Source organism: Symphalangus syndactylus, chromosome 4 (assembly GCF_028878055.3).
Source record: "Symphalangus syndactylus isolate Jambi chromosome 4, NHGRI_mSymSyn1-v2.1_pri, whole genome shotgun sequence".
NCBI lineage: Eukaryota > Metazoa > Chordata > Mammalia > Primates > Hylobatidae > Symphalangus > Symphalangus syndactylus.
The window spans coordinates 150,928,648-150,952,827 of NC_072426.2; the positions used below are offsets into that span (position 1 = coordinate 150,928,648).

General features: G+C 36.3%; 1 protein-coding gene across 1 annotated transcript in view; it reads left to right on the forward strand.

Annotated features, from left to right (window-relative positions):
• LOC134736532 (uncharacterized protein C9orf85-like) overlaps window positions 1-14,150 on the forward strand; it is a 257,286-nt gene extending 243,136 nt beyond the window's left edge. The window contains exon 4 of the mRNA XM_063638461.1: window positions 12,784-14,150. Coding sequence (XP_063494531.1) covers window positions 12,784-12,852 — 69 coding nt within the window. The 3' untranslated portion in view covers window positions 12,853-14,150. The remainder of the gene's footprint in view (window positions 1-12,783) is intronic.
• Window positions 14,151-24,180: the final 10,030 nt, after the last annotated feature.

Consider the following 24,180-nt stretch of genomic DNA (forward strand, 5'->3'; position numbering starts at 1 on the left):
TTGAGAAATTCAAACAGGCAATGATGTTTGAGGTTTTTGAAATGCGAATGTAGGAGCGGTATAGTGTTTGGACTGGAGGAGGGATAGACTGGACTCAGGGAGTCCAGTTAGCCCAAGACTGAAATAGTATTGTCAAGGAATGATTAGCCCTGAATTACAGAAATAGCAGTAGGAGTGGGAAAATACTGAAAACATTTGGGACACGTCCAAAACATGAAACATTTTTCTCTATTATTCTAGCAGGCTGGAAGACATGACAAGTGAAAATCTCCCCTTTAGAATCCCTTTTCGTCATCTCTATTCTACTGCTGGTTTCACATATATCTCATAGATTGAGGGAGTTGGGCTGGGTGGGGAGACCGGTCTCTTTTCTGGCTTTCTAATTCTGCTGTATATCCTGCAATGGTTTAATTTCTGGTGGCTGGCTTCACATTGAACAGAGGCCCTGTGACCAGGCCATTTTCTGGGAGCAGAAAGACAAAGAGGAATTTCGTTCTTCTCCCTAAACGCAGCACTGCATCAACCTCGATGCCATCTATTTAATGGGCATAGTTTTTCAACCTTGTTTATTATGACCAAGTTTCAATTGCTAGACCCATTTAAGACTTGTAGGAACAGAATGTGTCTTCTTGCTTCCAGGACGGAGTTCCTCTCCTGGTTTCTTCAAGACTTTATTTCTATTTCAATTCCAACACCCTGCACACTGGGACTCTGCTGCTGAGCAGTAATGCCTGTGCTGTTCTCCAGTCACAGGCCCTTGTTTTTGCATTTCACAGTAACTCTTCTGTGATAATTGCAAGGTCAGATTTTCTGGTCATTGTCTGCTGCTGACTTGTATTTATTTCTTCACTTATGTGTTCAAATATGTTCAGTTATCAAAAACCTATTTTGTATAAATTACTCCACTGGCATCAAGGAGAGAATGCATAGAAATAAAAAAATTCCGTGCCCTCAGTAAACTTATACACTAGGAGAGTTGACTGAAAGTTTGTTTCACTGCCTTTCCAGTCTGACCTGTGAGAGATTACCATAGATTCTTCACTCTAAGTTCTTCTATGAAAAAATTACATATGTAATACATAAAAATATAATTTTTTATATAAAAATGAAAATAGAGAAAGTAGAATAAAAAAGTAGAAGCTTTCTCCACTCACAGATACATATACAAACATACCCGTTCTTTGTAGAAGGAACCATTATGAAGAATTTAATGTGTCCCCCTACACTATTTTTTCTTTGGCTTTAGAAAGTATATATTTATTATATTAAAGCATATACATTTTTACACATAAGTGAGTTTATATTACTATAGAGCAATTCTACTTAAAGCATGCTTTCAGATTTCAATGAATCTTTGTTTTAGATACCTTCTGTTAATTAGATTTTGCAATACTTTAAAGACAATCAAATAAGGCAGCGCCACCTAATTATAAAAAGCTAATACCAGTTCTAAATTATGTGCTAACACAATTCTAATATAAAACACACATTAAGCTAAACTCAAAAACTCTACCTCTTAAATTATTAATGTGTGATGCTGGTTAACCAGACAATTTTTACATTGATTTGAACTCAAAGAAATTATCTATGTAAAGTGGCTTAAAATGGAAAAGTCTCCTTATTTTGATATCAAAGTCATAGGGAGGTGATAAATATTTTTGATGTCTTTGGAAAAAATCAACTCAATAATGATAGTATTTTAATTTTCAGTGGACTGGAATTCAGGGTTCCATGTAAAGAACTGTGGTTGTTTATAAAATAGTCAGAATACTGTGGAACATTGTAATATGCAATGATTTGGCTTTTATGCAAACTAGGTACAAGCTGATGGCTCTTTCCATTGTGATTGAATTATTTGCTCCACATATAGCCTGTTCAATCTTGAAAATTAAGTCAGATCCCAAGTATTTTCTCTTCACTTGATCACTTAATTATAAGAAATATTCATATATTCTATTGTGCATTTCTTAGTTTTGTTCTTAAACCTTAAATACCTTGGCTTTGCTTTTGTTACATAGTTTTAATTTAGTGTTTAACTTGAATTATGCCATTATACTAAAAGGGATTAAAGAGAATATAGCAAATTAAAGTGTGGATTGGATGGTAGCTGTTTTAGTGTAATACCCAAGCTGGGTTTCCACAAGTATTTCCTTTTATTTCGATTTTGTTCCTTTTACTGCATTAATTTAATTTATTTGCTTATTTATGTATTGGTTAGCTTTAGTGATATTTGTTCCTTGGCAACTCTAATTTATATAGCCTGTATGTGAGAACTGAGAATGAAAAGAAAAAAAAAGAATGATTGCAATAGAAAGGAGAGCAAATGTGTACAACTGGAACTTCTAATTTTCAATGATATTACAATTTCAGGTTTATATTAAGTTCTCAGATTAGAATTTTATATAAAACATTGATGCCTATTAAAATAATTATTTGATATGGAAATGATACATTAGTATAAATTCTTGAATTATCAATTTATAAGGTTATTAGTTGGATAAATATAAGATAATATCATATCATCATCCAATAATTGTATTATTTTACAACTTCTCTAATTTAACCACTGAACACCCTAAGAGCCTGTTGACACGGGTTTTTATTATTTCTATAATCTAGTTGGATGAGTAATGTGCTAATCTTTGACAAAAAGTTATGCTTCTTTTTAGGGGGCCACAGATGGTGTGGAGGTAGATTGATTAATTTGTGTCACGGTTTTAAACAAGGATCAGGAAAAATATGTTTTCACAATAAAAAACATTTTTCAGAAAGAAAAACATATGTAAGAGTGAGAATCGTATGCCTCAATCTAGCTTTGAGTTTGGAAATTATAAATCAAGAACAGAGTGGATAGAATCAAGTCAATATTTAAGGTTATTAAACATAGGAAACAGATAATAAAATGGAACAAAGATCCTTCTTCATGGCTATCTGACAAATAACATCATTTTAAATTTGTATCTATTTTGAATTGCTGGTAATGCTGCCATCTTGTTCTGCACTACAAGCTGAATAAACAGCCTGGAAATAGTCAACATTTATTAGCAGGGTTTTAGAAATATGTTCTTAAATTTAAACTTCATCACCTTTCATGTACCATTTATTATCTCTTTTATTATCTACCTCACCTAAATTCTCTGGAAGCTACTTGGTAAATTAAAAGGAAGATATTGAGCATATCAATAATTTTTTAGAGCAAGCATTAAAATCCAGTGGCATGTAGTAATAGATTTTTTTATGGGAGATACTATTTCGCTTTCCCTTACTGCTTCTAGTTATTTGTTTTCAAGAAAAATGTTTAGAGAGGTTCAGTAGATGTCTGTTGTCCCCCACAACTCTGACCCCCATACTCTAAAACAAGAATATCTCAAATCTAGGATGTTGAAGAAAGAGGAACAAGAGGGTATCACCAAAAATTTTAATCACTTACTTGTATGTTACGTTTCACAAACTACCTTGAGAGACTTAATTTTATATAATGCAGATGTTAGTAGTTCAATCTCTAGAAGCAGAAAGACTGGAGTTTGAAATTTGGTTCTGTCACTTTTCCCCAGTGTGATCTTACACCAATGATTCTAGTCCTTAATTTCTTCATCTGCAAATTGAAGAAAATACCAGCTTTTACTTTATAAAGTTGTGGTGAGCATGAAATAAATGTTATTACACATAAAGTTTTTGGAAGTATACAGAGAAGGCATATCAAAAGCATACATATTAGCCGTTATTTTAATATTCTAATAATTTGTTAACCTAACTTATTTACCACCTAAAAAATTTAGTTGGTTTCCCATTGTCTACCAGACACAGCCTGAGCTCTTTGGTATACCATTTGACACTTTATAGTCGGATCCTGAGCTCTTTGGTGTACCATTTACGACACTTTATAGTCGGATCTAAACATCCCTTTCCATTCTTACCTTCTGTAAGTACCAAAAAGGATGCAAGTGAGTAAACATCACACACCTTTGGATATAGCTTCACAACACTATTCATCATTTCTAAGTAGATCATTTCCAAATGTCATGATCCGTTTGCATACAAGTGATCTTTGCCCATATTGCCTGCGAAATGTTTTCCACTTGCCTCCACTGGGCGTGGATTATGACCTAGGTTAATTCTTAACTCTCTTTGTAAACCTTTCCTTGTTCTGGGCACTCCAATCATAATTAATTAGTTTGTCTTTTGTGTTCTTATATAATTTTAAAAATATTTATATTTCAGTGCTATAGCCCGTACTATGGTAATTTGCAACAATTTGTCTGCCACAAAATTGTAAATTCTTCATGATCTTGAAAGGTTCAAGCTCCATGTCTTGCATTTATCACAGTTCCTAGGACATAGTAGGCACTTGGTAATGTTTTCAGAAACAAAAACTCATGGAAATTAAGAAAAATGGGAGACATATTAAGAACTTAATAAAATCTTAATAAAGATTGCTATGTACTGAATGATGGTGGCACCCCCAAATTCTTATGTGGAAGCCCTAACCCCCAATGTGATGGTGTTTGGAGGCGGGGCCTTTGGGAGGTGATTAGGTTTAGATCTTGAGACAGAGCCTTATGATGAGATTATTACCGTTATAAGAAGAAGGAGACAGAGAGCTCCTCGGAAGGGCCATGTGAACGCACAGCTAGAAGGTAGTTACAAGCTGGGAATTAGACCCTCATCTGGAAATAAATCTGCCATCATCTTGATCTTGGATTTCCAGTCACCAGAACTGTGAAAGACAAGTATCTATTGCTTAAGACATCAAGTCTTGGTACTTTGTTTTAGCACCCCAAGAAGTTTAAGAGAAACATATTATTTGGTGTTTTCATATTAGGTAGAGAAACATTTTTTAGATGAAAGCATGTCTATTTTGGGACTGGGATCCTCAAAAAGAGGATATTACTGTTTTAAAATTTGAAAACTTTAATAGAAGTTAATCTAGGCAAAATAAAGGAAACATTTTGATGATCAAGTGATCAAGGCAGGCTGGAGTGAGGTATAAGAAACCTAGTTTATAATACAGTGGATAGTAAATAAATATTTGTAGATGACTGGCCCATAATGAATGGATGCATTGATTAATAAGTAAAAACCTAGTAAGCCTCCACTGAACTTCAATGTTGGCATCATGAGATGTCTCACTTTTAAAAAACTGTTTCCCACTGAGTTTCTCTTATTCTTTATCAGTAGAAGAATATTAAGTTAGTTCCATCAGGTTTAACCTCACAACCTTGCACATTTCTGTAGTTATTCCAGATACGAAGTTCTGTTAAGTTAGTCTCCTAGCAAGTTGTCCATTAATTCTGAATTCAGACCAAACTTTAAAGTTATCAATAGGAATAAAGCTAATGAAGTCTATAATTCCAATTAAAATTGATGATTATTCGTTAAATCACCAAGAGAAAAATATCCAAAATTTTCAAGGCAGTTATATTAGTTATATACATGCATTTGACCACAGATTTTGAGACAGGTACTTCACAATATCATTGCATTTTGAACAATTAACTATTCATGAATTCATATATTCATGCATTATCAGGTCATTTATTTTAATTAAAATAATGTAACACCTTCCAATGATTAATAATAGGATGTTTCACGAAAGTAAATTCTACTTTATTAAAATCATAAAAATTATAGTAATAGATTAATCTCCTCCATAAGTTAGCTGCATAAAGTGCCTTCACCAATAAATAAAACTCTTCATTTTCAAGATTTGGGGTTTGTATTTATTGACATTATGAAATAAATATCACAATAGATGCTTTCTTTTTTTTTGGCCCTATACAAGCAATTTATTGAAATCTGTTATAATTTGAGCTAAGTCTGTATTGGGCTTATTATCTTGCCTCCATGCTTGAAAAAAAAAAACAACAAAATACAGTTTCTTCAAAATAGTTGCTCTGAGATTACTTCCAACTTCCATATATAACCTGTGTCATTATTTTTTACTTACTGCTTCATAAATCAATGCTTCTACTTATATCTTTTTTCTATTTTTCCTCTCTTTTATAAAAATCATCCAGGTCTATAATACTTCCTCCAATTCTTGCTCTAAGATGGGATCTCTGTGTATTACTAGGAAAAATACAACTATAATTTAGTATTTATTGCAGGAATGACAACTGAGGAATAAAATGTCTCTAACATTGCATCCAAATAATCCCAGATGAGGATCATTTTCATGCTTAATAAGTAGTTCTATTCACTATATCTTGTTTTGTTTGTTTCATATTTTTCCTGGTGTGGCGGTCTTGTAATAATTTTTGGCTCTAAAGTATGCTGTTGTTTGGTTTTAATAAGACATCAGCTTGCAGTAAAACTGAACAGATGCGATTTAAAGTGCTGATCTATCTTGCAGATCCCCATAAACTTGCATTCCTATTTCATAGGCATGAATAGGAATGAAATCCAGTGCAATTGGAAGTAGAATAATCTATTTCTAAGTTTTTATACCCCAACACCACTACCTCCTCCCGTTTTTCACGGCAAACATTTTCTTTGATAAGAAAACCTTCATTGTAGGAAACAATCTCTCGTGGGCTGATTTATCTGGATAATTTTTTGAAAACTCATGTTTACCATGACAGACTCTGCAGATTACACTGGGCTGAGAGTCAAAAAATTAGCAGTGGATTTCTCTGCATGGTAGACATTAGTACACCTTTTTTGTTCAATGAACTACTTTAGCATATGGGATGTAAAGTTCCACCGTGTGATTATGTCTTGAGCTAGCTGAGTTATAGACAGTTCAAGTAGTTTTTGATAGCGGATTTTTTTTTTTTTTTTGAGATAAGTCTCCCTCTGTCGCCCAGGCTGGAGGGCAGTGGTGCAATCTTGGCTCACTGCAAGCTCTGCCTCCCGGGTTCACGCCATTCTCCTGCCTCAGCCTCCCGAGTAGCTGGGACTACAGGTGCCCGCCACCACGCCCGGCTATTTTTTTGTATTTTTAGTAGAGACGGGGTTTCACCATGTTAGCCAGGATGGTCTCTATCTCCTGTCCTTGTGAGCCACCCGCTTCGGCCTCCCAAAGTGCTGGGATTACAGGCGTGAGCCACCACGCCTGGCCTTGGTGGTGGAATTTAAATAACCCAATTCAGAGCACTTAACGTTCTACTGACTTCCCGAGGGTTACTTACTCACATATTTTCAACATAGGTTTAATGTAGCATCATGAAAGGACCATACAAATGCTCAAAGATTGTTTCTCTAAGAACATGTTTGGATATTTTTAAAGGAAAATATGCTTATTATATGTGTTAAAAGTTGTTATAGCACGTGACTTGTAGTCCCAGCTACTCGGGAGGCTGAGGCGGGAGAATGGCTTGAACCCAGGAGGCGGAGCTTGCAGTGAGCAGAGATCGTGCCACTGCACTCCAGCCTGGGTGACAGAGCGAGATTCCGTCTCAAAATAATAATAATAAAAAGTTATACCAAATATGGAATCGGTTTACCATGAAATTCTAAGCTGCTGAATTGGGGAGGAGCTTTCATTGTGTTACTCTGGAAACATCACAATTATTTTTTAAAAATCTTTTAAGTTAAATTGGATCTGACGACTTTTCTAGTTTCCTAAAGGTAGGGTGTCATAAACCTGTCATAAACAGTGAATAAGTGACAGCAAATTTGGGAATAAAAAAGGAGAAAATAGCGATCCTACAGATTGAGATAAGTATACCAGATATTTGTCAGCATTCAGGAATACCACATTTATTTAAGAGATGAAAAACTCACATAATCCAGTGGTTTCCAATGTCCTCTATAACAAGGCAGCTTGTATGAGACTAACCCTCCTCTAAAAAATAGAAAAGATTAGTACGTGAGTCAGCTCTTTTAAAGCATTAGGGAACCACCATGGCAGGCAGAACTACGGGGCTACAAATTCTGGAGACAAGGGAGGCAGATTTATGTGAGTCCTATATTTATCTATCTCTGAGAATTTCCTCAGGGCTTTGCCAATGCCATGGGTGAGGTGGCAGAGCAGAAATCAAAAGCCTGGAGTCATGAAAGTCTCACTGTGCTGAGGAAACAGAAGCTGGCGTTTGGACTCCAATAACAATTGAATTTTAGGGAAAAAATAACTGCAGGGAAGTAAGTGAGAGACTGCGTGAAGGCCTTTGGTCACTTCCTCCACTCTTCCTTCCACCACACACTTCCTGTGTGGTGTTCAGAAAAAGACACCAGAAAACATATAGCAAGTCACATTTGAGATCTAAAGAATTGAACAACTATTCCAATAATCTTAGTTCTAGGGAAAATGAAGCAAAAGTGTAGAGATGAACAAATTGGATGACCCCCATGAACACCCAGCTTTCAATTAAGATCGCAGAAAGAATATAACCTAAGAGCAAGGTTTATGCCTTAGAGGTAAGAGTTGACCAAAGAAAGCCCAACTTTAAGAAAGCTTCATACCTTCCTTTGACTAGATCAGGGTGATCTGCCAAAATACTCTAGGCATGCACGAAGATTAGCCCTCTTTTGAGAAAGGTTATAAATCAGGGACTCTGCAATTATTATATACCATGTATGTCATTAATTAAAAATGACCAGACAGGTCTATAAAATGTATGAAAACCAAAATAAAAAATACAGACTATCAAAATAGATCCACAGGTGATATAGTCTAATTATTTATAAATAATGGACTTTAATAATGATTATTAAGTTAAAAATAAAAGATGTAGACTTACTGGAAGACTGGGATCTATAAGTCAATGTATCATTTTCAAACTAAGGAAATAGAATAATTGAATATAAGAATTAAAAAGCTAGACTTATTAATGTATTAAATATTGCAGAAGAAATAGCAAACTGAAAAAAGTCAGAATACTTGAAACACGTATAGAAATAGGATGAGAAATTCAGAAAAGCATGTAAAATATAGGGAATACAATGAAGAGATCTTTTTAAAAAATGTAATTTGAGTTCCGGAGTAAGAGAAGACTAGGGCAGAAGCAATATTTGACATAATATTTCCTGCAAATTTACCAAGATAGGTGTAAACATCAAATATACAATGCAAGAAGCGTGATGGACCCCAATTAGAAGAAATACAAAGAAAATCACATGTAAATGCATCATATTAAATAGCTGAACTAAAGAGAAAAGTAAAATCTTCACAGCAGCCAGAAAAATAAAATTCCCTTAACAGAGAGAAAGAAATAAAAAAGAGTGGCAGCTGATTTTTTAGCAGAAGCAATGAAACAAAGAAGGAAAAGGAATGACATCTTTCAAGTTCTGAAAACAATAACTAACAATGGAGAATTCCGTATTATGCAAAATATTAACCAAGTTTGTGTAACGATACCAGATACCAGATAAAGTAGTGTTTACAGTGAGAAATAGTATAAGAAATATGTAGGCATATTTCATTGTGATAAATGTACGAATTCAACAGAAAGACATTACAATTCTAAATTTGCATGTATGCAATGGTAGTTTAAAATACACATAGCAAAACCTAACAAAAGTTAAAGAAAAAATAACAAGGAGATAAAATAACAAGGAGATTTTAACATTCTTCTCTCACTCATGTATAGTCATTTTAACATTCTTCTCTCAATGTGTAAAACAGATACAAGTCAGAGTAAATTTATTAGTGTAGTAGGGCTGCCATAACAAAGTACCACGAAGTTGGTGGCTTAATCAAAGGAAATGTATTGTCTCTCAGTTCTGGATTATAGAAGTTTGAAATCAAGGTATCAAAAGGGTTGGGTCTTCCTAGAGGTTTTGTGGGACATCCACATCTTAGAATAAAAAGCAATTCAAGAAGCACAATGGATATCAATTAAAGGAAATGTAAACAAACAAACAAAACACCCAAATGCATCAAATAAAATTGCTGGTACACGCAATTATATGTTTAGATGTCAAGGGAATTTTGAGAAAGACATTCTCAAAAGGTTATATAATATGTGATTCTATGTATATAACATTGTAAAAAATGACAAAATTATAGACATGAAAAACAGATTATTGTGGCCAGGGGTTAGGAGATTTGAGAACGGGAGGTGGCTTTGGCTATAAACACGTAGCACGTGGTCTTTTTGTGGTATAACTGTTGGTGGTCACATGAATCTATTAAAAGATAAACTCACATAGACTCAATATATACACACGAATATGTGTAAAACTTGTGAAATTGAAACAATATTGGTGGATTGTATCAAGGTCAATTTTTTTTTTTATATTATACTCTGATTTTGTACAGTGTTATCATTGGGGCAAGCTGAGGAAAGGTTATACAGGAAGTCTCTGTGTTATTTCTTAGGACTGCATGTGACTCTACTATTATCTCCAGATGAAAGAGTTAGAAAAAAATACAACATTCAGAGAATTAAAAGACAAGCCCGAGGCTAGGTGTGGTGGCTCACACCTGTAATCCCAGCACTCTGAGAGGCCGAAGCAGACAGATCACCTGAGGTCAGGAGTTCAAGACCAGCCTGGCCAACATGGCAAAACCCTGTCTCTACTAAAAAACACAAAAATTAGCCGGGCATGTTGGCAGGCATCTGTAATCCCAGCTGCTCGGGAGGCTGAGGCAGGAGAATTGCTTGAACCTGGTCGGCAGAGGTTGCAGTGAGCAGAGATCACGCCACTGTACTCCAGCCTGGGCGACAGAGAGAGACACCATCTCAAAAAAATCCAAAAAAGACAAGCCTGAGTGGGAGAAGATATTTGTGACACATACACAACAATGATACCACATCCAGATCTATCTAGTTCCAGAACTAAATCAGGAAAATAAAAATTAAACTGCAATAAAGTACTGAAACAAAACAAAAAATTAAAAATACACAGTGATATCCAGGATGCAAGGCAACTGGAAATCTTACACACTGCTGATGGTAGTATAATTTAATTGATGCAACAGCTTTAGAAAATCCTTTGGCAATATACTCAAAGCTGAGCATCCCCATATTCTATGACACAGCAGTTCCACTCTTCCATATACATCCAACACAAATGAATCCATAAGATTTATTTTTAGCAATTTCTAAATTTCATGTAAATTAAATCATGGGTTAGATATTGATGTAGTCTGACTTCCTTTATTCAACATTATGTCTGTGAGATTCTCTCTGGATGTTGAGTGCAGTAGCACAAACAAATTATTTGTCTTTCACAGCTGTATAGCAGATTTATCAACCGTGGTACTATTCCACCTTTTGGACTGGTTAATTCTTTATTATTCAGGATCATCCTATGTATGTTAAGATGTTTAGCAGCTTCCCTGGCCTCTACTCATTTAATGCCAGTAGCAGCCCCCTCAAGTTGCAACAATCAAAATATCTGTAGACTTTCCCACTTTCAGTGTGGGACAAAATTGGCTCCAGCTGACTATCAAAGCTATATAATATTCCGTTGTTGGAATGTATCATATAACTACCCACTTTAGGCCAGGCTCAGTGGCTCACACCTGTAATCCCAGCACTTTGGGAGCGAGAAGCGGGCAGATCATGAGGTCAGGAGATCGAGACCATCCTGGCTAGCATGGTGAAACCCTGTCTCTACTAAAATACAAAAAAATTAGCCAGGTGTGGTGGCGGGCACCTGTAGTCCCAGCTACTCGGGAGGCTGAGGCAGGAGAATGGTGTGAACCTGGAAGGCGGAGCTTGCAGTGAGCCGAGATCACGCCACTGCACTCCAGCCTGGGTGACAGAGCGAGACTCCATCTCAAAAACAAACAAACAAAAAACTACCCACTTTACTGCAGTGCAAGTTTGGTTGATTGGGGTTTTGGTAACAATATGGATTTATTCAAGTAAATATGTTTACTGAAATTATCCTGAGGATAAAGTGGTTTAGTGTATAGAGTTTACACAAATTTCGTGAGAACTTTGCAGGGACAGTGGGGAAGCAATAATGATATTGTCACTAAATGTAAGCACTTGTGAAGAAGAAAGTTCAGGAAGTTCAGATGCTGGAGGCCTCAACCTGAATCACCAAAGCAAGTATTTCTCAAAGGTACCCAGGAAAATTGCATCTTTATGTAGTTTATTAAGGAAAATAAGAATTTTCTTTAATAAATAAAAATTATTGAACTTCATTACTGCTTTTTTGCACACGGAATTTCAAGTTAATAAAAAGTATTGGTCTTACTATTGGAGGCCTATTACCATATTACAGCTAAATGCAAAACAAAAGAAACATATGTATTGGTTGACGACATTTATCTGAAAAATACAAAATAAAGTAATCTTTAAAAAACGTGGTTGGCATGATTAGATTAAGAATGATTAGGTCGGGAGCAGTGGCTCACACCAGTAATCCCAGAACTTTGGGAGGCCCAGGCGGGCGGATCACGAAGTCAGGAGATCGAGACCATCCTGGCCAACATGGTGAAACCCCATCTCTACTAAAAATGCAAAAATTAGCTGGGTGTGGTGGCGTGTGCCTGTAATCCCAGCTACTTGAGAGGCTGAGGCAGGAAAATCGCTTGAACCAGGGAGTCGGAGGTTGCAGTGAGCCGAGATCGTGCCTGGTGACGGAGCGAGACTCTGTCTCAAAACAAAACAAAACCAGAATGATTATAAGAAAAGGGCTTTCTGTAAGGTTTGACTACTCACATCTAAACTAAGATAATTACGGTTAACATGGTTTTGTGCCTGATAGCTAACAAAAGCATTTAGTCCTCTGAGGACTGAAACACAATTCATAAGTTTTGTTTTTGTTTCTTGTCTCAATTTTTAAAAGTCGAGGCATAATAATTGTACCTATTTACAAGGTACATGTGATATTTTGATAAACATATAGAACTTAACACTGATCTGATCTTTTAATTGTTTCCAGGCAAGGAGCAGGCTCCATGCAAGCATTTGGGCTCTGTGGAAAATCTGGTCATGGATTCAGGCCTTCTGAAGGCCCCTTTCATTGTGCCCCCTGCAGCACTATGGCACTGGCCAGTCTCTTCAATGTGATGCCCCTGTTGATTGAAGTGCAGAGAAGCCACTAAGATCAACACACTAGTTGCTGCAATCAGTGCCCTGCTCTTTGTCCCCCATTCACCCCAGGTGATTCAGCTCTTCTGGCATTCCCAGTGATTCCTGTGGGACAGGCCCAGAGTGGACTTCCCACGAAGATTCCCAGAGTGGGGAGAGCTCTAAGATCCACCTCCAATTCCTTTGTCTCACCTAGGAGACTCTGGGTTTATGGAAATTCTCTCTGATTAGTGCTGTTGCAGCTGGGTTTGGGGGTCATGTGGTCTAAATGATTGTTTCTCTTACTGGTGGCGATTTTTCCAGATTCTGTGGGCCCAGTGGATTTCTCTGCTTCTCCTTAGAGTTCTGGTGAACTCAGAGTGTTAGTGTTATTCTTTGCTTTGAAAATAGTTTCCATTTGTAATTTGCTTGGAGAGTGATTCTGGGGGATTCTATTCTGCCATCTTGCTGCTGTCACTCTTTAATAAGATTTGTAACTAATTCTCAAATTGTTCATAGTCTTAAAACTACATAGAGTTGATTTCATACATTTTATTATGAGAACAATAAAATTATTTTGTCTTTGCTAGTGAGATTTTTAGCTATACAGAAATTACAGTGTTTCCTGCTATGTTCAATCATTCCAAGATTCATTATACATATGTTAAATATGTTATACATTTGCTTACATAATGCATATTTTATTTTTTTCTGAGATATCCAAAGCATAGTCTCCCTCACTGTCCTGAATAATTATAAATTAGTATTTCATATACGATAGAAAATTTTTGACATCCACTATTTTTAAGAACGGCTAGGCTGGGCGTGGTGGCTCACGCCTGTAATCCCAGCACTTTGAGAGGCTGAGGTGGGCAGATCACCTGAGGTCGGGAGTTCGAGGCCAGCCTGACCAACATGGAGAAACCCTGCCTCTACTAAAAATACAAAATTAGCCGGGCGTGGTGGTGCATGCCTGTAATCCCAGCTACTCGGGAGGCTGAGGCAGGAGAATCACTTGAACCAGGGAGGTAGAGGTTGTGGTGAGCTGAGATCGTGCCATTGCACTCCAGCCTGGGCGGCAAGAGTGAAACCCTGTCTCAAAAAAAAAAAAAAAAAGAAGAATGGCTAATTTCAGAACATGTTCATATGTATGTTGTATTGAATGTCTTTAATTAAAGTCTTTCTTTATCTTGTGTGGCAAACTAATATTTACCATAATAAATGGCTTGAAGAATAAAAGTTAATTAGGTGGCTATATTTATTAAATGTTAAATTATTTTATTTTGTCTAAGAGGGAGGTACAAATTAAAATATATTTAGTAATAATCACCTTAGTAATTATATTGATTTAAAATACATACTAGATAATATACTTAAATGTATTTTTGAGACTATGTCATTTTTGACACAGTCAAAAACAAAACCCCTTATAGAGAAATGATATGATGATTATTCATGGTTATTTAAATGTAAATACACACACACACACACAAATGCCCAAAGAGGTCATCACAAAGGAATAAATTGCTTCTTACTAAGAAATAAACTTAGAGCTCAGGTCTATATTTTTATCAGAGAAAACAAAAATCAATATTTCAGTATGTGTCTGTGTGACTACAATACAGATTCATCATCACACATTTACCAAGTCTAATAACATCCACTTTGGTAGAGCTTCCTCTTTTTTTAATGCCAGTCGTTTCATATATACATTTTTCCCCAAAATTCCTGCTTCTCAGGCCTTGGCATTTTTTTTTTAATACCAAGAGTATGCCTTTAGAGGAGCACTGAATATGCACAAAGTTCTGATGCTCCATCCTGACCAATTCACCTTTAACACTTCCTTTCTCATTCAACAAATTCATTTAAATATTTTCGAACAATTGTGTACTTGTCAGGTTGAAGGAAACACATTTATTTTTAGGCAGGAAGACTGATGCAATAAATATTTATTAAAAGATTTTTCTCTCCAGGCTTAAACATGTCTGTCAGTTGATGAAATTCAGGGTAATCTTTACAGGATGAATAAAATGGTCTAGAGATTCTGTCAATGATCTCACTCTCCGTGACACATTTTTATACCTAGGATAGTCATAGACTAAATTCTTATCAATCAGTTGTATGAAATACTTTAATAGAAGATATGGTCATCTTCTATTGTGATAATTCATGACAATATAGTAAATCAGAGCGAGCCATTACATCTTATCAGCAAGACAGGAGCACCTCCACTTACTGGCCAGCTATGCAGCTTCTACATGATGTTAAATGATTGTGCATTTTGAAAATATCCTCAGAGAAAGCCTATACTTGGACATCTTTGGAGTTAACAGGTATTGTTAATAACTCACACAATAGTAAAACTCTGATGGATTGATTCTTGAATACTTGTTTCCCAGACACAACAACACTGTTCATTTTCCAACAGTAAATGGTAAAACAAAACAAGGCCAACTAACACACTTCCAATCCAAAACCCACATACCCTGAGGTCCTCTGGTGCTCTTCAGAAGCAGATGGTCCACAGGAATAGACAACTCGGGATAAGCCAGTAACCCCACCAAGCAGACTCCTTCTGCCAAAGGCCCTCAGAAAACTGCCTTGATCCAGAAGCCTCTAATTGCAATATGCTTATTTGCAAGTTTTTCTTCTTTATTCTCTATATTCTTTCCCCCTACTGGAAAAAGATTCTGAATTTTTAGTAGATAACCCTCTCCTGATGTCATAGTACTGCAAGATTCATTGATAATTACCAGGTTATGTGTTTACTGTCACACCAGATGACCGAAAAAAGATCACTAAAGAAAAAAGAACATGAGTAATTCCGCTTGAAGAGGTGAAAATACACTGTTACAACATGATACAAGATTACTAACCACTGAGTGAACAGTGTTGCAAGTTTGGATTGATCATATCCCCAGGAGGGGATGGTTTGTCTTTTAGCTTAGCCTGAAAGCCCACCAGATGGGGAACTAGTGAAACAAAATGAAGTACCTGGTGATAGCAAGGGTACGCATACATGGGTTGAGGGTGGGGATGAGGACTTAAGTAGAAATCATGACTTGCAAAATAGACTGATTTATTACTCACAAAATAGATAAATCTATCAAACAAAACCATAATATACATGCCACACTATCTGTAATTAGATTTTTTAATATCAGCTTTATCAGACCCATATGCTCCAGGAAATCAAAGAACAACAGAAAAACTTCTCTCCATTTCTACATGAACCCATGTACTCTAATGGTGAGATCACCGACTAGTCTAGTACTTTGCCTATTTTCTGTATCTTGGCGAATCCTTGCCAAAACAAGCTTATGATTAACTTCAGCCTGTCAAATTCTAAAATAGCCCTTCCTTAGCTTCTCCTATGAAATACTCCGTGATTATTCATGTGTATATCATTCTTTGCTGCAGCAGACTAAATAAACCTATGTCTTTTGAGTTACAAGTATCTTCTTGGTGGATCGGTCATTAGTTTAAAAAGGTGAAATTCAGTACAATTGTAGAATTGTTTTGAAAAAGATATAGATGAGATCCAACACTGCCATTTCGAATTTTTATTTAAATGGCTAGAGAATCTACATCAATTTATTTTATATAGTTTTATGGCTTTTAATTAAATCTAGATCCTGGTGAGTGGAAAATTAGACAATTTTAGAGAATGAATAAAAGGAAAATATTCTAAATATACAATCATATCATCTGCAAACAGAGACAATTTGATTTCCTCTCTTCCGATTTGAACACCCTTTATTTCTTTCTCTTGCCTGACTGCCCTGGTCAGAACTTCCAATACTATGTTGAATAGGAGTGGTGAGAGAGGGCATTCTTGTCTTGTGCCGGTTTTCAAAGGGAATGCATCCAGCTTTTGACCATTTGGTATGATATTGGCTATGGGTTTGTCATAAATAGCTCTTATTATTTTGAGATATGTTTCATCAATACCTAGTTTATTGAGAGTTTTTAACATGAAGGGGTGTTGAATTTTATCAAAGGCCTTTCCTGCATCTATTGAGATAATCATGTGGTTTTTGTCATTGGTTCTGTTTATCTGATGGATTACGTTTATTGATTTGCATATGTTGAACCAGCCTTGCATCCCAGGGATGAAGGCAACTTGACCGTGTTGGATAAGCTTTTTGATGTGCTGCTGGATTTGGTTTGCCAGTATTTTATTGAGGATTTTTGCATCGATGTTCATCAGGGAAATTGGCCTGAAATGTTCTTTTTTTGTTGTGTCTCTGCCAGGTCTTGGTATCAGGATGATGCTGGCCTCATAAAATGAGTTAGGGAAGAGTCCCTCTTTTCCTATTGTTTGGAATAGTTTCAGAAGTAATGGCACCAGCTCCTCTTTGTACCTCTGGTAGAATTCAGCTGTGAATCTGGTCCTGGGCTTTATTTTTTTCGGTTAGTAGGGTATTAATTACTGCCTCAATTTCAGAACTAATTATTGGTGTATTTAGGGATTTGATTTCTTCCTGGTTTAGTCTTGGGAGGGTGTATGTGTGCAGGAATTTACCCATTTTTTCTACAATTTCTAGTTTATTTGCATACAGGTGTTTATAGTATTCTCTAATGGTAGTTTGTATTTCTGTGGGATCAGTGCTGATATCCCCTTTACTATTTTTTATTGTGTCTATTTGATTCTTCTCTCTTTTCTTCTTTATTAGTCTGGCTAGCATCTATCTATTTTGTTAATATTTTCAAAAAACCAACTCCTGGATTCAGTGATTTTTTTGAAGGTTTTTTTTGTGCCTCTGTCTCCTTCAGTTCTTCTCTGATCTTAGCTATTTCTTGTCTTCTGCTTGTTTTTCTCCTTAAGCTTATAAGCAACTTCAACAAAGAGGCAGGATACAAAATCAATGTGCAAAAATCACAAGCATTCCTAAACACCAATGATAGACAAACAGAGAGCCAAATCATGAGTGAACTCCCATTCACAACTGCTACAAAGAGAATAAAATGCCTAGGAATAAAACTTAAAGGGAGGTGAAGGACCTCTTCAAGGAGAACTACAAACCATTGCTCTAAAAAATAAGAGAGGACACAAACAAATGGAAAAAGATTCCATGCTCGTGGATAGGAAGAATCAATATCATGAAAATGGCCATACTGCCCAAAGTAATTTATAGATTCAATGCCATCCCCATCAAGCTACCATTGACTTTCTTCAAAGAATTAGAAAAAACTACTTTAAATTTCATATGGAAACAAAAAAGTGCCTGTATATCCAAGACAATCCTAAGCAAAAAGAACAAAGCTAGAGGCATCATGCTACCTGACTTAAAACTATACTATAATGCTACAGTAACCAAAATAGCATGGTACTGGTACCAAAACAGAGATATAGACCAATGGAACAGAACAGAGGCCTCAGAAATAACACCATACATCTACAACCATCTTTGACAAACCTGACAAAAACAAGCAATGGAGGAAGGATTCCCTATTTTATAAATGGTGTTGGAAAACTGCCTAGCCATATGCAGAAAACTGAAACTGGACCCCTTCCTTACACCTTATACAAAAATTAACTCAAGATAGATTAAAGACTTAAACATAAGACCTAAGACCATAAAAACTCTAGAAGAAAACCTAGGCAATACCATTCAGGACATAGGCATGGGCAAAGATTTCATGACTAAAACACCAAAAGCAATGGCAACAAAAGCAAAAATTGACAAATGGGATCTAATTAAACTGAAGAACTTCTGCACATCAAAAGAAACTATCATCAGAGTGAACAGGAAACCTAAAGAATGGGAGAAAAATTTTTCAATATATCCATCTGACAAAGGGTTAATATCCAGAATCTATAAGGAACTTAAACAAATTTACAAGAAAAAAAACAACCCCATCAAAAAGTGGGCAAAGGATATGAACAGACACTTCTCAAAAGAAGACATTTATGTGGCCAACAAACACAAGAAAAAAAGCTCATCATCACTGGTCATCAGAGAAATGCACATCAAAACCACAATGAGATCCCATCTCATGACAGTTAGAGTGGCGATCATTAAGAAGTCAGGAAACAACAGATGCTGGAGAGGATGTGGAGAAACAGAAACACTTTTACACTGTTGATGAAAGTGTAAATTAGTTCAACCGTTGTGGAAGACAGTGTGGTGATTCCTCAAGGATCTAAAACCAGAAATGCCATTTGACCCAGCAATACCATTACTGGGTATATACCCAAAGGTTTATAAATCATTCTACTATAAAGACACACACACACGTATGTTTATTGCGGCACTGTTAACAATAGCAAAGACTTGGAACCAACCCAAATGCCCATCAATGATAGACTGGATAAAGAAAATGTGGCACATATACACCATGGAATACTATGCAGCTATAAAAAAGAATGAGTTCATGTCTTTTGCAGGGACATGGATGAAGCTGGAAACTATCATTCTCAGCAAACTAACACAGGAACAGAAAACCAAACACCGCATATTATCACTCATAAGTGGGGGTTGAACAATGAGAACACATGGACTCAGGGAGGGGAACATCACACACCAGGGCTTGTTGGGGGGTGGGGGGTTAGGGGAGGGATAGCATTAGGAGAAATACCTAATGTAGATGACGGGTTGATGTGTGCAGCAAACCACCATGGCATGTGTATACCTATGTAACAAACCTGCACATTCTGCACCTGTATCCCAGAACTTAAAGTATAAGAATAAAAAAAAGGAAAATATTGATAAGAAATGTGGTGGCTCACGCCTGTAACCCCAGCACTTTGGGAGGCTGAGACGGGTGGATCACCTGAGGTCAGGAGTTGGAGACCAGCCTGGCCAACGTGGTGAAACCCCATCTCTACTAAAAACACAAAAATTAGCTGGGCGTGGTGGCAGGCACCTGTAATCTCAGCTACTTGGGAGGCTGAGGCAGGAGAATTGCTTGAACCTGGGAGGCAGGGGTTGCAGTGAGCCAAGGTCCTGCCATTGCACTCCAGCCTGGGTGACAAGAGTGAGGCTCTGTCTCATTAAAAAGAAAAAGAAAAGAAAATATTTCTTCTTCATTCCCTTTCTGTTTAGAAGTGTCACCAACCACGAGCATTTATGAAAATTCATGCTTATAAGTCTTACTTAATTTTTTTAACCAATAGACTATCTTTATGATGTCCAATTTTTTAAAGAGGCAAATCCAGTACCTGAATTGTCAATTTATTCTATTTTCTACAATCAAAACAGGCAAGTTAAATGGTGTGGTCTAATCAAAAGTGCCTTTTAAAAATTAATTATTTTAGATTTCTAGAAAACTCCATCTGACACTATCTGAATGCTGACATAATAATACTACCCCATATCCCAGCTATTTGTTGTCTTTGAATTGTCCTCAGGAAAAAATTCAGAGAAATTATGAGCTTCAGACTAACCAAAGGGAACAATTACATAAATTATTCAATATTGAAAAGTGTGCAATTTAGGCTATTATAATTATACATAAAATGATAAAAGCAATTTCACATTAAAAAATCACATTTACCTTTTTCCTCTTAGGGAAATATATATGCATACAATAAAGCTTAGGTAGCAATTATAAATTATAGATAAAAATTGAATAATTACAGTCCTGGTTACTTACATTATGATTATGATGACTATTTTATTTCATTAAACATACTTACCAAAACTTTTAACTAACTGCATTTTGCCCTATACAGCTAACAAGAAAAGGGAGAAATTGATAGTCAAGCCCTGCTTCAAAATTTTTCAGTGTAAGTTCTCACCCATGAATGACACAGATTTTAGAAAGTTTAAAATGGCATGAGTGAAGTTATACGGATTAACATGTTTAACAAAAAGAGCCAGTTTTTCTTCTGCCTTAGGCTCCCTCTGATCCAACACAGAATCTATTTAGTTATACGAATAATTGTGTTATCCACTTCATTTCCCCAAAATAAATACACTTGAGTGGAAAGTGCCCCATTTGTAATGAAATCTTTGTTTCCATTTTGAACTCGTTAGTCCATTTAATTCAAGAAAATTAAATGAAATCAAGGCATGAAAATTTCAATAAGTATTGCCATTTAGGTTCTCATCATAATACACAAAAATGAAAACTCCCTAAGTTTTTGCCCCTATTTTAAACTGCTACCCTTGTTAGATTAATTCTTGCTGAATCCTTGTGCATGCTTTATAGTAAGCAGGGAAATAAACTTTGTTTCAAGAGTTCATTTTATCAAATTCAATTTTCTAAACTGCTGTGTTTTTTTTTTTTTGAGGTAAACCTAGATATAGGAACCATTCAAAATAAAGAGATGTCTTAATTTTTGCATTATTATTATTTGAAGACCAGGTTAGAACGGAACTCCTTTACTGCACCTAAGTAATGTAGTTGCAAATGTTGTGTTATTTCATGTAATTCAAACAGTTTAGGTATGGCTAAGTTAGGTGATTAGTTGGTATTATTAATTTTGACATAAGTCTGATACCATGCAGCACACTCAGGAAATAGCTTTATTGAATCATCATTTATTAATTGGAACTGCGTATCTATTTTGTCCACATTGAGACAAAAATTCCTTTCTTTAATATTTTTCAGGTAATACATATAATTGCTATTAATTAAAAAACATTTTGGAAAACATTTTAGAAAAAAACAACCAAAAATTAGCCATAATTCCACCATCCAGATTTATCTACACTGTGCTTTTAAAATTTCATCAATAGTCTTTAAACATATATACCTTAAAATCTGGACTAAAGCCATAAAGACAGTATACAAGGTAATAGTATGTTAAATTTTGTAAGCTTCCTATTATGCTTAACAGCAAATTATGTTCCCATATTCCTAAGTATTCTTGCACGTGTTGCAATGTCAATTTAACTCACAATGATCAGAAAAGCATATCAGTGAAATTCTTAACTGCTGATGACTCATTGTCACATAGAGTTGTTCGGGAATATGTGTGAAGTCCGAGTGACAGAGCCAGTTCTTCACTGTTGTCCTCTGGTCCATATATAGGCAGTGACAGAGCAGACTCATATCAACATTTAGAAGCCTCCTCCTCTGGTCTCCTTTCCTCTTACCTTTTCTACTTCTTTTCTATAGGTAGCATCTCTGCTACACATTGCAATTCCTTTTTCTACCCATATCTGTGATTCTTCAGTGTGGAGTTTCTACAACAAAAAAAGAGGCTGGCCGAGGTGGGTGGATCACGAGGTCAGGAGTTCAAGACCAGCCTGACCAAGATGGTGAAACCCCATCTCTACTAAAAATGCAAAAGTTAGCTGAGCGTGGTGGCGGATGCCTGTAGTCCCAGCTACTCGGGAGGTTGAGGCAGGGAATTGCTTGAACCCAAGAGGCAGAGGTTGCAGTGAGCCGAGATCACCCCACTGCCCTCCAGCCTGGGCGACAGAGCGAGACTCCATCTCGAAAAAAAAAAAAGAAAACAAAAGAAAAAAAAGAAAAAGAGGCTGGGCTTGATGGCTCATGCCTGTAAACCCAGCAATTTGGGAGGCTGAGGTGGGAGTTTGAGCCCAGGAGTTTGAGACCAATCTGGGCAACATGGAGAAACCACATCTCTACAAACATACAAAAATAAACTGAGGCCGGGTGCGGTGGCTCCTGCCTGTAATCCCAGCACTTTGGGAGGCCGAGATGGGCGGATCACCTGAGGTCAGGAGTTCGAGATCAGCCTGGCCAACATGGTGAAACCCTGTCTCTACTAAAAATACAAAAATTAGCTGGGTGTGATGGCACACACCTGTAATCCCAGCTACTTGGGGTGCTGAGGCAGGAGAATTGCTTGAATTCGGGAGGCGGAGGTTGCAGTGAGCCTAGATCGTGCCACTGGGCCCTTCAGCCTGGGCAACAGAGTGAGACTTTATCTCAAAAAAAAAAGAAAAAAAAATTAACCAAGCATGGCGGTGTATACATGTAGTCCCAGCTACTCAGAAGGCTGAGGCAGGAGGATCACCTGAGCCTGGAAGTCCAGGCTGCAGTGAGCTGTCATTGTGCCACTGCACTCTAGCCTGGGTGACAGAGGACAGAGGGAGACCTTGTCTCAAAAAAAAAAAAGAAAGAAAAATAGATTGTGTGTATATATAATTTTATGTAAAATTACAAATATACATTTATAAAATACATTTATATTCTTACATAAAAGAAAATGATTTTATATATACATAAAATCTTATATTTATATACACAATATGTTTTCTTTTAGAAATGTAGTTTTTGACTTCTCAATCCTGATATATTATGTTAGAGAAATACATTTTCTCAAATAAAAGTGAAGATGGTGAGGGTGCAAAAAGGTAATGAAAGCATAGACCTTTTTCATGAGTTTTAAACTGTGGGTTATTCTGCATAGCATGATGCAACCCTGGACTGTTCCTGCCACCTCACCTGGAACGTGAATCATTTCTTTGTCGGGTGTCTTCTCGCTATAGATGCTACCCTCCCGTTAGTCACTTGGTAGCCATCGCGGTGATCAGGACATCACAGAGCTGGTGTTCAAATAACTCTTATTTTACTTAACCATGGCCCCAGAATGCAAGAGTGGTGATGCTGGCTATGTGGATCTTCCAAGAGAAGCCATAAATTCCTCCCTTTAAGTGAAAAAGTGAAAGCTCTTGACTTAATAAGGAAAGAAGAAAAACGTTTATCGCAGCATATTGTTAGAATTATTCTATTTTTATTGTTAGTTATTGTCATTAATCTTTTACTGTGCTTACTTTGTAAACTAAACTTTCTCATAGGTATGTATGTATAGGAAAAACATGGTGTATATAAGGTTCTGTACTATCTGTGGTTTCACATATCCACTGGGGGTCTCAGAATGTATGCCCCACGGGTAAGGGGGGACTACTATACTATGATTGTATGATTGTAATGGCAACATATTATTCATCATATGGACATACCAAACATATTTAGCTAATCTATTATTCAAGGATTTAAGCTATTTTTACATTTTCCATTTATAAATAACAATGCAGTGAAAACTATTCTTCTCCAATAGATTCCTTAAGATAAATTCCTAGAGGTGAATGATTAGATCAAGAATATAAGCATTTTTATGGCTCTAAATTCAAAATATCATGTGTCTAATAGAGAGCTATGATTGACACTCTCTGGTAGTTGATTATTGTCTGTTTGCCTCCTCCTCCGCTGACCCTAAACCTAAGATCCATCTTTGCCTTTTTCTGTTCTGCTTTACCTCCTGGGAAGTTGATTGGCGTGAGCTTGATTACACCATATGGGCTTCCTTGCCCTTGGTGTCTGGTTGGGTTCGATTAAAGAAAGG